The sequence below is a fragment of the Oreochromis aureus genome, linkage group 12, assembly GCF_013358895.1.
Source record: "Oreochromis aureus strain Israel breed Guangdong linkage group 12, ZZ_aureus, whole genome shotgun sequence".
NCBI classification, from domain to species: domain Eukaryota; kingdom Metazoa; phylum Chordata; class Actinopteri; order Cichliformes; family Cichlidae; genus Oreochromis; species Oreochromis aureus.
The window spans coordinates 35291179-35307009 of record NC_052953.1 but is presented as its reverse complement, the minus strand read 5'-3'; the positions used below and the strand labels follow the sequence as shown (position 1 = coordinate 35307009).

Genomic DNA, 15831 nt, shown 5'->3' with positions numbered 1-15831 from the left:
CATGGCTTCTAGGACAACCAATCATAGCTGAGGCCTGACACATTCAAATTTGCATATTGGAGTATTCATGGCTTCTAAGACAACCAATCATATCTGAGGCCTGACACATTCAAATTTGCATATTGGAGCATTCATGGCTTCCCAGCCAGCCAATCATATCTGAGGCCTGACACATTCAAATTTGCATATTGGGGCCCTCGTGGCTTCTTAGATAACCAATCATCTATGTCATATATCTTTAATATTTCATATTTTTATTTTAAATGGTCAACATTTCAAGATTCTCCCATGTCTTCTGAACAAAACGGTCTAAGAATGACCGTTTTAGCCCCTACGGTTAGGAATTTATGGCTGTTTGTTTGAGGGGAGTCCTCACTATGAGAAATACACTGCAAAAATCCTGTCTCTCTCTGTGCTGTAAAAGCCTGCACTTGGTGCACCAGTTTTGGCGGGAAAAAGCACACAGCCTCTCTGATTGGTGGATTCAAATTGAGAAGCTCACAGCTGTTTGACTGACCTAGAAACATGCTGTTAACAGCGCCTGTTCACTTGCTGCTGCTGCTGCTGTGTGTGTGTGTGTGTGTGTGTGTGTGTGTGTGACAGAGAGAGAGAGAGAGAGAGAGAAAGCCTTTTTATGGGATCATCTCATTGTAAGATTCAAATTCAATATATTTAGACTGGTTGACTGAATTGGATCTTGTGTGTGTGTCTCTCTGTGCATGTGTTTCCATATGTGTCCATATTTGTGATTGTGTGGCTGTTATACTTTTTTTTGCCGATTTTTTTCATTTAACAATTATATTTGAGGGACCCTTAGCATGTTCAGCATTTTTTCATTCAGCATTTCTGCCAAGTATTATGTTTCCTCTAAGATATTGCAGTTCTAATAATAAAGAATAAAGAGAAACAGGAACTCAATAGTGTGGATGCCTTAAAGCAGTGGTTCCCAAACTTTTTTTGCCAGGCCCCCCTTTTTTTTACAAGAAAAATGTTCGCGCCCCCCCACCACCTAACCCCCCCGCACAAACACATCCTCCAAACACACACACCCATATTTTGTTTACAAACTCCATTGCGGTTTATTTCACACCTCAAATATTTAGTAAACAATTAAGCAAATACAAGTAAACGGCAATACAGGTAGTAATAAAATATACTACTAACTCTTTTACGCTACGTCCACACCTACACGGATATTTTTGAAAACGCAGCTGTTTCTATGCGTTTGGGCTTTTCGTCAACACGTAAACGGCGTCACGCAACGTCAAAGGTATGTGCCTCTTTTCACGTCACGCTTTGCGCCACGTTATTGTTTACATGAGATGAATTGCAGAATGGCAGATAGAGACAAAATACTGTTAATCTGACTATCTTCAGGTTTTACACGCTTATATATACACACGCAGTTACTGTCCCTCCATTTAGAAAGGCAGAGGCGTCACGGTGTAATTATTTTACGTGTAGTTGTTTTTTTCCTGTGTAATAATATTCAGCATTGCTATCAATACATTTTTCAAAAATGTCTCTCTGTGCAAAATGGGTTTAAACACAAACAGCTGTGGGATACTGTTTGTCCGTGATTTGAACCGGGGGAACAAATTACGGCAGGATCAGCCTGATATTATTTGTATCCCACTGTAACTTTACTGCATAAAGAGCTAACATGTCCAAAATGTCAGGAGTAGTTATTACAAGAAGTGTTTGTGAACTAAAAATCAAGAATGTGAGATACTGTTTGTCCGTGATTTGGAGAGCCCAGCGCGTGCTCCCGACGCAGGGAAACTAATTTTGCAGGGGAGACCTACCTTGGCACTTGTGCAGGTGAAGCCAAAGGGAAGATATGCTTCACCATATTTTCCTGTCTTTGGCCTGGAAGGAAGTTGGTTTGGAAACATATTTGGCGATGCTTCATCTCCTGCTTTGCGTTTATGTGGGAGCCCTGTCAAAAACCTGTCCACAGTGTCCAAGCGCTCTTCTTTTTTTTCCTTTTCATACCGCGCCCCCCCTGCAATAGCTCTGCGCACCCCCTAGGGGGTGGGCCCCACACTTTGGGAACCTCTGCCTTAAAGCATCCACACAATTAAGGGTAAAAGAAATATTTCAAAGGAATGCAGGTGATGTAGTTTGTAAGGCAATATGTGGGTTTTTAAGAGCAACAGGTATTTACCATATGAGAATAGGATGTAAAAGCTGTTCCGATCCACTCTCCAGTCCAGAGGGTGGCGGTAATGCACCTAAAGTTGTTTGCCATCCGCCATAAAAACATAGGGGAAGAAGAGGGTCTTGTGACAATTGTGATGACGATGATGGCGTACAGGAAAGCGCCGGTCCAGTTGGGTGTGGATCGTTGCGCAGATCTGTAAAAACTGTTGATAGTGAACTGGGAGTGTGTATTACCATACGCGGTACATGTTTGCGTTATCAGTAAATCCCTTTAGTCTTTGTCTCGTCGAAGGGAGTGTTTCGTCAGTAAGACTTGTGTGAAGACGCGTACTAAAACAAGGAGTCAGCGGACGGTAAGACCAAGTTAACCACTGTCTGCTTGGCTGTAAAATAAGCATGTATTCTGGTAGCGATCATGTCGATGAAACAAGTGAGTGAGTGACTCAGGACTCGAGGTGTAATTGCACTATAATGTGTACTGCATACAGACCACCAAACCCTCAACATTCATGTAACGCACTGCAAAGAAAAGAAACGGAAAAGCTTATCGTTAGGCTCCAGTTTTCAGGTATGAGTCCTGGTGTACAACCACTGCGTTTGCGTTTAACTCGAGTTACAGGATGCATGCATCCTGTAACTGTAACTGTGTGGGGAGTCTGAGAGCCCTTTTCAAGTGCTTCTCTGCACTTCTTTCAAGAAATGTTCAGGCATATTGGCCAACAGGTACCTTACATGACAACAAGCTGGCGCGTTTTTTAAAAAAAACAACAACAACAACAACATTTTATTTTTATTTTTAAAAATATCCTGTCATAATGAAGTCCCTGGGGCCTGGTTTAGAGCGTTACATTGCATAAATTGATTATTACTGATTTCAAGTCCACTGCGATGCTGTACAAAAACTTTCTATATGCCCAACAAATTATGAATCGAACTGTACGAATATTTACCGTATAAATCCATATACACTCTCTTACCACTTTATTAGATATACATGTAAATATCTAACCTGCAATTATATGGCAGCAACATGTAGCCATGGTCAAGTTGACCTCCTCAAGTTCAAACGGAGCGTTAGAAGAGGGGCATGGTTGTTGGTGCCACACAAGTTAGTCCCATTATTTCAGAAACTGCTGATATGCTGGAATTTTCCCACACAGCCTAATCTTTACAGAGATGGGTCAGAAGAACAAAACAGGAACAACAGTTTTCTGTCTACACCCCTAAATGCCGATATCCAAATATATGAATTATAAGAACATAAAATTTAAGTCTCCCACCATACAGTTGGGGAGGGAAACTGTCCAAGTTGGACACATTATTGTACCAGGCAATGTAAAGCTGGACATTTTAACATCGTAGTCTGTGGGACTGAAAACGTTTTGGAGCCAGCCCCAAGTGACCATTACAAGAACTCCGCTCTTGTCACATATACAGCCCAAGAGTGAGCTGTGATATTGATCTCCTGCCTTCTTCATGGCACACAAGAGATCTGTGCACATACCTTTTTATCCCCTATGTCAGTAGTTTTTCAGTCTTGGAGACTGGTACTTGTTTTTTGTGAGTGAGTAGACGTTAGCATTTTACCAACTGCAGATAAGATGTCCTCCATGACAAATGTTTTAAAACAATAGTGGGTGTTCCAGAACTCCAAAGATTTATTGAACTAAGGAACACCAACTGGTGCATCAGTTCAATTCAGTTTTATTTATATATCGCAAAATCAAAACAACAGTTGCCTCAAGGCGCTTTATATTGTAGACCATACATCTATACAAAACGGAAAAAACTCCAACAGCCAAGTGCCTGCTCAACCCCTATGAGCAACTGCGAGAAGGGGGGGAAAAAGCCCTCCCTTTTAGCAGGTAGAAACCTCCTGCAGAACACAACTCAGGGAGTTGCAGCCATCTCCCACCGGTTGAGATTGAGAGGAGGATGACAGGACAAAAGACATGCTGTGGAAGAGAGATTAAGTAATGACAGATTATAGAGGTGTATGAACACCCTGAGTCATATTATCAGAATCCTGGATCACATAGCTCAGCTTCATCTCTGATACCTGCATTCTTATACTTGGGATAAATCTTGTTCAGTTTTTGATGAAATGCAGAGTAAACTCATAGTGAGTGAAACAGGTGGCCAGAATCCTACGCCTATTGCAGCGTAACACAGGCAGGATTCGGGGTCACCTGATCCAGCCCTACATATATACTTTATCATAAAGAAAGTTTTAAGCCTCATATAGGGGTGGCTGTAGCTCCGGTGGTAGAGCAGGTCACCTACTAGGTTCAGTCCCAGTCTGCTCCACTTGCATGCCCAAGTGTCCTCGGGCAAGATACTAACCCCATGTTGCTTGTATGAATCTGTCTGACTGTTAGATAGGAAGTACTTAGAAAAGGGTAGAAAAAAGTGCTTGTGTGAATGGGTGAATTTACAAGCGCTTTGAGTGCTCAGAGTAGAAAAGCGCTATATATGAACCAGTCCATTTACCATTTACCATAATATATTATAGAAAAAATTAGAAAGGGTGTCTCCCTCCTGAATTAGAATTGGAAGCTGGTTCCCTAAAAGAGGGGCCTGAAAAGCTGAAGGTTTGCCTCCCACTCTACTTTTAAATATCCTAGGAACTACAAGTAAACCAGCAGTCTGAGAGTCGCATGCTCTATTGGGATCATAGAATACTATGAGGTCATTAAGATAAGACTGGGTCTGATTATTCAAGACCTTCATATGAGGTGAAGAATTTTAAATTTGATTCAGAATTTTTAAACAGGGAGCTAATGAAAAGACACCAGTATGGAAGAAATATGCTTTTTTTTCTAGTCCCTGTCAGTACTCTTCATGCAGCATTTTGTATTAAATAAAGGCTTTTCAGGGAGTTTTTAGGACATGCTGATAATAATGAATTACAATAGTCCAGCCTAGAAGTAATAAATGCTTGAAGTAGTTTTTGAACATAACTCTGAGACGGGTTGTTTCTAACTTTAGAGATATTGCACAAATGGAAAAAAGCAGTCCGATATATTTGTTTAATATGTGTATTGAAGGAAATATCCTGGTCAGAAATAAGTCAGAGATTCCACACAATGTTACCGGAGGCCAAGGTAATACTATCCAGCATAAGAATCTGGTAAGATACCATATTTCTAAGCTATTTAGGGCAAAATACAAGGACCTCAGTTTTATCTGATTTAGAACAAGAAATTAGAGGTCATCCAGGTCTTTTTCTTTAATACATTTCTGTAGTCAGTGTGTGTATCATCTGGCTTCACTGATACCTATATACTTAGAGGTGGGTATCATCTCCCTACCAATGAAACTGTATGCTATACCTTTGAATTATATTCACTCAGGGGAGCATCATATCATGCACAAAATGCACACAGGTGACTGCAGTACATCCTCGACCAATAAATCTGTACAAATTACAAGATGTGGCAATCCTATTAGTCCTGTAGCTTATAACAACACTTGTATCATTACAGTAGTATTGTTTCATTTCAGTTGAGACGTATAATCAGTACTTGCAATTAAAATATAAGGTAGGGTTTGGGGGGAATTTGGGTATTTTACGTTTTTTTGCCTTTTAATTTTACTCTCAGACAAGCATCTTGTGACACAGTAAGCACCTCCCATAGTAGTTCTCTGAACTTGTATGGCAAAAAACAGTTTTAGATGAAAATGGTAATGTAATTATACTGATTAATTTGTGTCAATTTGTGCCCTTCAATTGTCCACTGTGAAGTGACCTGTGAGCCCTGATCTCCTGTTTACCAAAGAGTTCACTCCAGCCATAGTCAGCGGGATGGAGCAGGAGGAGGCTCTGTGCTTTTTGAAGGCATTTTTGGAGGCGTTTCCAGCTGCTCTGGAGGAAGGCGCTTCACTTCCTGTTAGCCCTCTTAGTCGTAAAGTCACAATGGAGGAGTTGCATGGAGAGAGCCTGGAGCTGGGCCTGAGGCTATTGGCAAGCAGGTATGACTGGGAAGGAGACAAACTGAATAGAAGTTTGTAACGATGAACAAATTTAGTTTTCTCTGGTCCAATAAGAGAAATTTATTGTGGCTATCTGCCGATATGTATTGATGCATGTTCAACTGTCCGAGTAAAGAAATGTCAAAAAGTTGATTCTGATCTCCTCTGTCTGTTTCTGTTGTTTCAAATAACTCTTTCCATCCTTTCATTTTATATTAAACCCTAATTTTATTTCTGTAGAAAGCAGTGTCCATAGTTAAGCTTGCTGATGTCCTTAGTTTGGTCTCACATAATATTTTAATTATAATAATACAAAGTGCTATTCTATCTGCATATCTCATGTGTGTGACTATGTGCTACAGTGCAGCAATCCCCAACCCCTGGGCCACGGACCAGTCCCTGAGTCGTTTAGTACCAGGCCGCAAGAGTTGAGGCTCAGGTGTGGAATTTATGGTTTTCAGGGTATTTCACTGGTTTTTGTCATTATTTTTTTTATCATTTTTATCGTTAACTCGGTTTCCCTGGGTCTTTTCCGTGTGTTATGAATAAATCTTCTTCTTTTTTTTTTTTTTGGGTGTACCAGTACTGGTTTTATTTTGTTGTATTTATCTGTGACACCTTAAAGGCCGGTCAGTGAAAATATTGTCGGACAGAACGTTCCAGCTACAGAACACATGTACATTTACTCCTTCGCAGTTTTTACAGATGAGATCTTACCATTTGCATTTCAGGATGATTATTCTTTGATGATTGATAGATCAGGACAGCGTTTCTTTTATCACAAATCTTATTGTGCCATACTTTTCTGTGTGGCACCGTCTAAAAGCCAATATGAATGACTAAACATGCACAGCTTTGGTGTATGCTCAACTTTGCAAGTGTTTGAAGTGAAAAGCAGTCAACAAGGATGGGTAAAGGACAAAAGTTGCAAGTAAAGAGATGCATGAGGAAAACTAACCTTGATGCCACACTGACTGTTGGATTGTATGAATAAAATGTCCTAACCTAGTCATTGTCATTTGTAGAGAAAATAGTTGACATGTGTTGCTGCTTTTCAAGGTTCCATACAAAATGTAATGTGTCATTAACTATTCTGGAAAAATCACTGACAAATATTACAGACCTTTTCACACAGTGATGTTTCTTATGAATTAATTTGGATAGGACTATTAGGGGAAGAGTGAGCTTAGGCGGTGATGTTAAGACACATACCATTTACTTAGTGATGGGTCTTACTTAATATTATAAATACAAAGGACACTCTGCGGATTATTTTACATATTACATTTTTTAAATGTAATGATTTTTAGTGTCTGGTGATACACAAGCAGACATAAAGTAAGACTGTTATTTGTTCTTGTTTTATACAAACTGTAAATGAAGTGCATCTTTCCAGCAGTTTGCAGATACTAAACTGAAAATGTGAGTAGAAAGCTGATTATTGTTGTATAGTCTCTTTATATACACATAACAAGGGAAAGAGGCAAAGTAGCCATTAATCCTACAGTGTTCAGTTCAGTATTGTACTTTTAATAGAAATGTTATTTGCAGATTAGAGAGATTGCATCTAACATTTTTGTTAGGTAAGAAGTCTGGGCTTCTAGAAATCAATAATCTGCAGTCAATCTTTCTGCAGTGAGGAGAAGCTGGTAACAGACTGTCAAACACTTTTAAACTTTGAGTAGGAAAAAGTAACACTTAAAAACTGTGACTGGCTTTCTGTTCTGCTCACATTTTCTACAGAAGTATTCTCTGTCAGGAAAGCATTTCCTGTCTGCAGAAACAAAATTCTTCACGCCACTTCCTGTTTCCTAAACACAATCTTTGCTGCCAGAGAAATGCAATTCTGTAGAGGAAAAGAAGCGCATTTACAGGTTACTGCCTAAAAATGACTATTTTTTTCTGTCCACAATTTGGACTTTGGTGCAACACTTTGTGACTGCAGTTAGAAAAATGACTCAAATTTCAAGAGATTACACAACATGTGTTTATCTCTGTGTTTGTTCAGGGGTGCTTCTCCAAGACTCAGTGCCCTCCTTTGCCAGGCAGCATATTCCCAGTTGCTGCAGACTGACCTTTTACCTTACCAGTGCCCTGAGGAACCTGAAGGTGACCAAGAAGAGAAGGCAGAAGACAAAGCAGTCTGTGAGTTTGTGGTGCTTTGAATATATTGCATTATACTGAAAGATGCCAATTTGAATTTCAAGCAGACAGAATGAAATGATCTTGTGTTTGGAAGTTGTCTGTCGAGGTGTTAAATCATATATCTGATATACACTCTCCAAGTAACTTGAGACCAACTTATCATTACCAAATATCATTAGCGGTACTAACACAGAACACATTCACACTTGTCTTCACATCTCAGGCTTTATTGGCATGTTCACAGATTATAATTTATCTTTTACAGTGCATTTAAGGGGCTGAAAAATGCAGGGGAGATGATCATTTATCCAATACATATCCCCCTCTGTCTGCTGCCACACAGCCAACTTGGGCACAGCCTCAGCCTCAATGATGCCACATGTGTGTGTGTGAAAGGGTCCGTTTTAATACAAACAATTATATTTTCAGTTTCTAAAGTTTTTAAGCAAGTAAAAAACTAAAATTGAAACTATGAGTAGACCTCTCTGTCCTTTTAAAAGGAACTGGTGTACATTTGCATAGTGGTTGGCAATGTTGCATTGCACTGCACTGTACTGGAAAGTGGTATTTTGACTTCCATTGTACATATTAATTCAGGGAATAAAATGCCTTTGTCCATGATGTTATTGTAAAAAAGCAGAAATATAACAGTTTTCTTACTTGTATTGTAATTTATTGTCAGTATTTCAATCGGAGGCAGTCCAACGCACCTTCCTGAATAAACTGATAGATGTAGCACTGGCGTGGCACAGAAACTTCCCCAAGGTGGCCCTTTGTCCCTCTCGCAACCTCCAGTGCTCCATTCATGCCATCAAAAACACCCGGAGAAAAATGGAGGACAAACATTTGGCTTTAGCCGAGTTCAACCAGCTCTTTGGAATTCAGGTATGAAAAATATCACAGATACAAAAATAAAAACTGAAATCACAATCCCAGCTAATTATCAAACAAAGTCCTGTTAAAACTAAGTGTACCCTTACTGCCTGTATAGGAATAAAGTAAGCAGCAGCGAGGTGCTGATCATCTGGCACCTCTATAAAAGCCATATTTGAAGAAAACCAAGCATACACAAACGCTACATGGTGGTGGAGAGGTGATTTAGACTTGTTGTGCAGCATATCTTGCAGTCACCAACTCAACCATGAGCTCCTCTGCATACCAAAGTATTCTAGAGTCACATCTGAGGCCATCTGTCCAACAGCTAAAGGGTGAAGGGGGAAAAAAAAGCCAAATCAAGGTCTTGCATTGGCCAAGTCAAAATCCAGACCTGAACCCAGTCGAAATTCCATAGTAGAAACTTAAGAAAGTTGTGCATAAACAGATCCCTCTCAAACCTACGTTGAAGTAAAACAACGCTGCAAAGAAAAATTTAACACAGACAAAGTAGGGAGGGGAGCAGGCGGCTCTTCTACATCCCCATTTCCTACACCCTGTTTGGCGCCAGGATTGGTAGGCTGCATCCTGGGATCACTGCTGCCTATGGGGGGCATCTGTCAGCCCACACTTCAGAGGGTGGGGTGGATTGTAGGCGGTCCTACAAGCCACTGAATCATGGGGTACACTTAGTTTTTCACAAGACTGCATTCTGTGACATTTATTTATGACTCTGTCTTTCTTTCCCTCCCCTATGGTCCAGGATGATGTAGATCGTGCTTACTATGCTGTGTTTGATGGCCATGGAGGGGTGGATGCAGCAACCTACGCTGCCACTCACCTCCATGTTGTTTTAAGTAAACAGGAGATGCTGCAGAGTGATGCAACCACAGCCTTTAAAACAGCCTTCAAACACACAGATGACATGTTCAGAAACAAGGCCAAGAGAGAGGTATTGAGAAAGCAACAGCACAGCATCTTGAGCACAATGTTTTCCGCTGACATTTATATGCTATAGTACTCAACTTGGTGTGCTGTCTTGCTCTGTCTCTTGTCTATAAATTACACTCATGTGTGCTGCAGCGTCTCCGGAGTGGCAGTACAGGAGTGGCAGTACTGATCCAGGATCAAGAGCTGACTGTTGCTTGGCTGGGAGACTCTCAGGCAATACTGGTCAGAGATGGGCATGTTGTTAGACTCATGGATCCACATAAACCAGAGAGAGAGGTAAGAATCCCACATACAAACACACAACCTCTGCTGCCTCAAATGGGAATGCAGATGAAATATTTGAAAAGTTTATTGCGAGATATGGGTTAAGTCAAACATTCATCAGAGCTGTTTAAATGTGTTTCTGAACTAAGTATTTCTCTCGCTCTCTTTCTCACACACTCCGTGTGTATGTGTGTGTGTGTGTGTGTGTGTGTGCGTGCGCGCGCGTATGTGCATGTGTATGTTTTTTAACTATTACTAACAAATACAGTTACTTCATGTGAAGTTGATTTACCCATGCACTTAGTTTTACATACTCACATATAATGGTGAGGAGGAAGCCAGAAGCTAAACTCCTTCTCTGATGTGTTAAACTGTCCAGGATGAGAAACAGAGAATTGAGGATCTTGGTGGCTGCATTACTTTCATGGGTTGCTGGCGTGTTAATGGCACATATGCTGTATCGAGAGCCATAGGTAAGTCAGTCCCAACTCACAAAACCACAGGAATGTAGATGTGATTTGACTGGCTGTATCATATAGTAGTTCTCAAAGTGTGACCTTAATTGACCTCTACTGCTACATAAACTGAGGTTGCTCATGTTAACTGAAAGTAAACTACAAACTTGGTTCCAAAAAAAGTTGAGACAGTGTGTAAATTGTAAATTAAAAGGGAAATCTAATGATTTGCAAATCTCATGAACTCACATTTGCAATCAGTGCTTAGATATTTAAAAAATATACCATTTTATATATAAAAAACCCCCAACTCATTTTAAATTATATGAAAAGATAAGCTTATTTCAGTTTTATTTCAACTGAAATAGAAATAAAAACAGAAATGAAAACTGCTATTTTAGTATTATTGAAAGTGTATTCGTAAGTATTTTTGATAGTAAGGCTACAGCTAGATTAATGGATAGATACTTTATTGATCCCACAAAGGAAATTTTTATGTTGGTAAGCAAGTATTCTGCTGATCATTCTTTTGATTGAGACACAGGTCTTGATGAAATGCTCGCTGGTTTCAGTTTTAGAAATTGCAATGTTTTTAGTAGTTTACAATAGTGCGAAAATGTTTTTGCAAAGACAATACAATTAAACACAAAATGCAGTTTCTAAATGAAGGTGTTTACTATTAAGGGGGAAAAAATCCAAACCTACATGGTCCTGTTTCTGTGTGAAAAAGTGATTACCTCCCTAAGCCTAGTAACTAGTTGGGCTGCCCTAACTGGCAATGAGTCTTTTACAGTTCTGTGGAGGAATTTTGGCCCACTCATCGTTTCAGAAAGGTTGTAATTCAGACACATTGGAGGATTTTCAAACATGAACCGCCTTTTTAAGGTGATCCACTGGATGCTCCTCATTTGACTCAGCCCTGCTTGCCACAGGTATCACTGTTCAATATTTATATAGCACCATACCACAACAGTTGTTTTATATTGGTGCTTTATATTGTAATGAAAAGACTACAGTAATAACTGACAAATAAAGTAAGATAGCTGCCAACAACTTTTAGCAAACAGAAGAATTGAAATAATGGGTCACCTGGAGACATACACGGTTTTTATTTGCATCACTTTAAAGGCTGCCTCTTTGTTCTTCACCATGCGTATAGACAAAACTAGACTGCAGCTCCATGTTAAACTACTTGAATGGTGACAACTAACCTTCACCTTACATGCAACATCTGTAAAAACAAATGTTGTGTACAGTGCATGTGTTGGAGTTGCTTAAATTGTTGCAGCCCTAATTGAGAGTCAGGGAGTCTTTATAGACTTTATTAATCCCACACTAGGAAACTGGGAATGAAAAAGTAACTTAGAGATATTAGAGAATTAAGAAAAATAAAGTAAAAAACAAGAGTAACTTGTGTTATGTACAAATGGTTACTATATACAGGAAAATATACTAAAAGTGAGGGTTTTTGTATACATAAAATGCAGTGTGAGTGATTATGTACACATGTTTTGCCTGTTGATTTAATAAATAGTTTTCAGGCAATGACTGCAACAGTCTGATGAGGTTCTGGAGTATTCACTTGCAGCTGTTAACCACTCATCCATCCCTCTTTCAGGTGACTTTGACCAGAAGCCCTTTGTGTCTGGAGATGCTGACTGCCTAACAATGAAACTGCAGGGTGATGAGGACTATGTGCTTCTGGCATGCGATGGCTTCTTTGATGCAATTAAGGCGTCAGCAGTCCCACATCTAGTTATGGATGCACTAAAGCTGGCTGGTAACCCAGAAGGAGGAAATGCTCCAATGGAACAGTCCGAGGATGATGTGGGGGCAAGAGTCGCCCAACAGTTGGTGGGCAATGCTAAGACAGCTGGTTCTAGTGATAACATCACAGTAATGGTGGTGTTTCTGCGCCCACCAGAGCAACTGCTGACTCAGTAGACCACCCTAGGAGTGCACAAGCTGCTCAGTACTCCACTTCTCAACATGCACCACAGCCATACAGGAAAGGTGTGGTGCACAGACACCATTGTGCCAAGCTGTTGCCTGCTTTTGTCCTCAGGTGCATTAAGACATGCTGCAGATTGACGCTAGTCCAGGGATGTCAAACTCATTTTAAATTGTGTCCCACAGAATTTGATTTTAGGTTGGGCGAACCAGTGAAAGTATAAGAAAAAGAAATGCAATTTTAACTGTACATCTCAGTTTCCATAGAATAGAGTGGAATAGAATAGAAAAAATAGCCCTTTATTGTCATTGCACATGTGCTACACGCCAACTGTGCAGGAGTAAAAAAATATATATAAAAAAATATATATATAAGTAGAGCTGGGCGATAAAACGATAACGATATGTATTGCGAAATAACTTTTTCTCGATAGAAAAATTAAACTATTGCGATAGGCCTCATCTCTCTTGTCCTCTTAAAAAAAAGAAAAAAAAGAACAGCCAATCCAAATTAAGTAGCGCAGAGCTGAACCAATCACAGCCGCAGAGTCACGTCACGTGACTTGTTACATACAGCACAAGCGCCAAGGCGCACATGTGTATTTGTTTTTGCAGCCGTGCAGCCCGGGTAATGAAGGAAATGAGTTTGCCGACTAGAGAAAAATCAACCGAGAGCGTGAGCGAAGGTTACCGAAGAAAAAACAGATGATGGTTCCGATGCCGGAGAGCTTGTCGAACGGAAGGGCCACAGAAGTTCCGTAGTGTGAAGGTATTTCGCTATTTCAAGTCTGACAAAAACAGAGTAGCGCGCACTGTAAATTGTGCTGAAAGCAAGTCTGAAATACAATAAAGCGGTGCATGCTCAATCTCTGACTGAAAGCGCTAATTATCATTCGGCTTTTGTCAGACTAAGTAACTGTTAAAACTGTTTGAAAAGCTAAGCTATACAACAAGGAGAGATTGAGAATTTCCTTTTAGTTCTCAGTTTATTTGATATTGACAAAAGTTAGTCAATTTTGTCTGTTCTTCTGTAAAACGACCTAAGATTTATTTTTAGAATTAATATTTTGTTTCTAAGTGGAATTGACAATTTAGTAGTCTGTTTTGTTTGTTCTATTTTGAAACTTAAACGCTTTAGCGGCTGCCTTTTGTGTAGTTTGCAATATTTGCCTTTATTTATCTGAAACTGAAGTCTCATGTTCCTTAGGTACATCTACCCTGTTGAACTTATTATGGGAAATAAATATTTTAATTAAAACAAGCTGCTAATTATTTCACATTTTACTTGTGAGCAACGGCACATTTAAATCTTACAAATATAGTTATTTGGCTTATATCGTGATATATATCGTTATCGCCTGAAATGAAAAAAACATATCGTGATATGAAAAAATCTTATATCGCCCAGCTCTATATATAAGTAGTAAAAACATCAGGAATAAATAGCAAACAGAAGAGATATATACAGTCTCTACTCTACACTATAAATGTGCTAATGAAAAAGTTTGTTTTTGTCAATTCACAGAAAAAAAAATTTTTTTGTTTGTTTTTGGGGGGGGTTGTGAAAAATCGAACTTTCATGTCCGTTAATCTTTTAGAGTCTTTATCAATAGGAATATGAATTACGGTAGTACAGTTAAAATCAATGAAATACTGCGCACTTTCTGAAGTCTTCCAGCAGGCCACATTAGAGTCTTTGCTGGGCTGATTCCAGCCTCTGGGCCTTATGTTTGACACCCCTGATCTAGTCTCACTATCGTGCTGCTTTGAAATAAAAGCTTACACTGCTGTATTGAGGCAACAGTGTTTGAAAAGTTATAATAGATAATGCAAGGGCCACACTAACCCCCAGTGCTGCAACCTGTACATCCCAAATGTGCCTGCTCTCTAAAATAGCTACTTCACTTTTCCACTTGTTTGACTGTTACTAAATTTAAGGACAGCTTGTCCAGTTTTGTTGTCAGTATTGATCTTAAAATATTGATCTGATGTGGCACTAGCTGTTAAAACAGCTATGTGTCTTGGTGCAAAGTGGATTTGTATTTCTATAAAAATACAAATCATAATAATTTCAAAGATTTTATATATGTTTCTGTTATGTTCCATTGTCACTCTGATTTGTGATTATGGGGGAAGCAAAGAAAGCCACAACTTGAACTTTATGAGCAGCTGAACACCCGTGAGATGAAATAACTACAGAATACTCACTGCTCAATAATCAAAGCTCAGTTTAACCACAAAAATGGACTGTTTTTAATATATTCAGTGTTAGCTCTGCTTGTTACTAACATCATATCCTGACACCTTTTTCTGTTTAAGATACAAAAGTTTGCCTCCTCTTGGCCTACATACCGTTAGGACATTCTGTTACCCTTTTAATCTCTTCATTAGCATGTTTTGTCCATTTTTTTTTTTTTTTTGTTCTTGTCCACCATGCCTTATCAGTATGTCCTCATTGCAATATTAATATATAATGGAAATCACAGACAATGGTGGATAATGACATCATAAATGTGCTTTGTTTTTAATGTGCAAGTGATACCCTTATGTTACAAAATGAATAGTTTTTGTGTCAGTCTAAAAAATGCATTCAAGAGCTGGGGGGTGGGGCGGTCACCTAACTCAGTTGAAGCGAGGGAGCACTGATGTGGAACATTGATAATAAATTCTGATGCTATTCCTGTGTTTGTTTGTTTGTTTTTTCTATAAATGTCTAAATCTCTAAAGCTGAAGTCTTGACAATAATGTTTCTAGTAACACACAAAGAAATAATAATACACTTCATATTGTGTATTGCAGAGAAGAAGATTTAATATTGTCTCAATAAACAGCCGTGTAAACACAATCTGGTCAGGATCTGTTTACAACAAGGTTTACAATATTCTCTGATGATAATCGTTTCATTTCAAATTTTATTTACAAAGCACCAAATGACTACAAAAGTCGCCTCAAGGTGCTTTATATTGTAAGGTAGACCCTCCAATACATACAGAGAAAAACCCCCAAATCATATGATCCCCTATGAGCAAGCGCTTTGGTGACAGTGGGAAGGAAAAAG

At 39.2% G+C, this 15831-nt stretch overlaps 1 protein-coding gene across 2 annotated transcripts; it reads left to right on the top strand.

The window, feature by feature from the left end:
* The first annotated feature begins 2307 nt into the window (after nt 1-2307).
* ppm1f (protein phosphatase, Mg2+/Mn2+ dependent, 1F) lies at nt 2308-13237 on the top strand. 2 transcript variants are annotated; one of them, XM_039621273.1, is made up of 8 exons: nt 2308-2516; nt 5943-6135; nt 8144-8280; nt 8963-9165; nt 9917-10105; nt 10237-10380; nt 10748-10841; nt 12442-13237. In XM_039621273.1, the coding sequence occupies exons 2-8, from the start codon at nt 5969-5971 to the stop codon at nt 12765-12767; spliced, it is 1260 nt and encodes a 419-aa protein (XP_039477207.1). In that variant the 5' UTR covers nt 2308-2516; nt 5943-5968; the 3' UTR covers nt 12768-13237. The 2 variants fall into 2 exon arrangements, with proteins under 2 accessions (XP_039477207.1, XP_031593289.1); XM_031737429.2 differs by having other exon boundaries at nt 5909-6135.
* Nucleotides 13238-15831: the final 2594 nt, after the last annotated feature.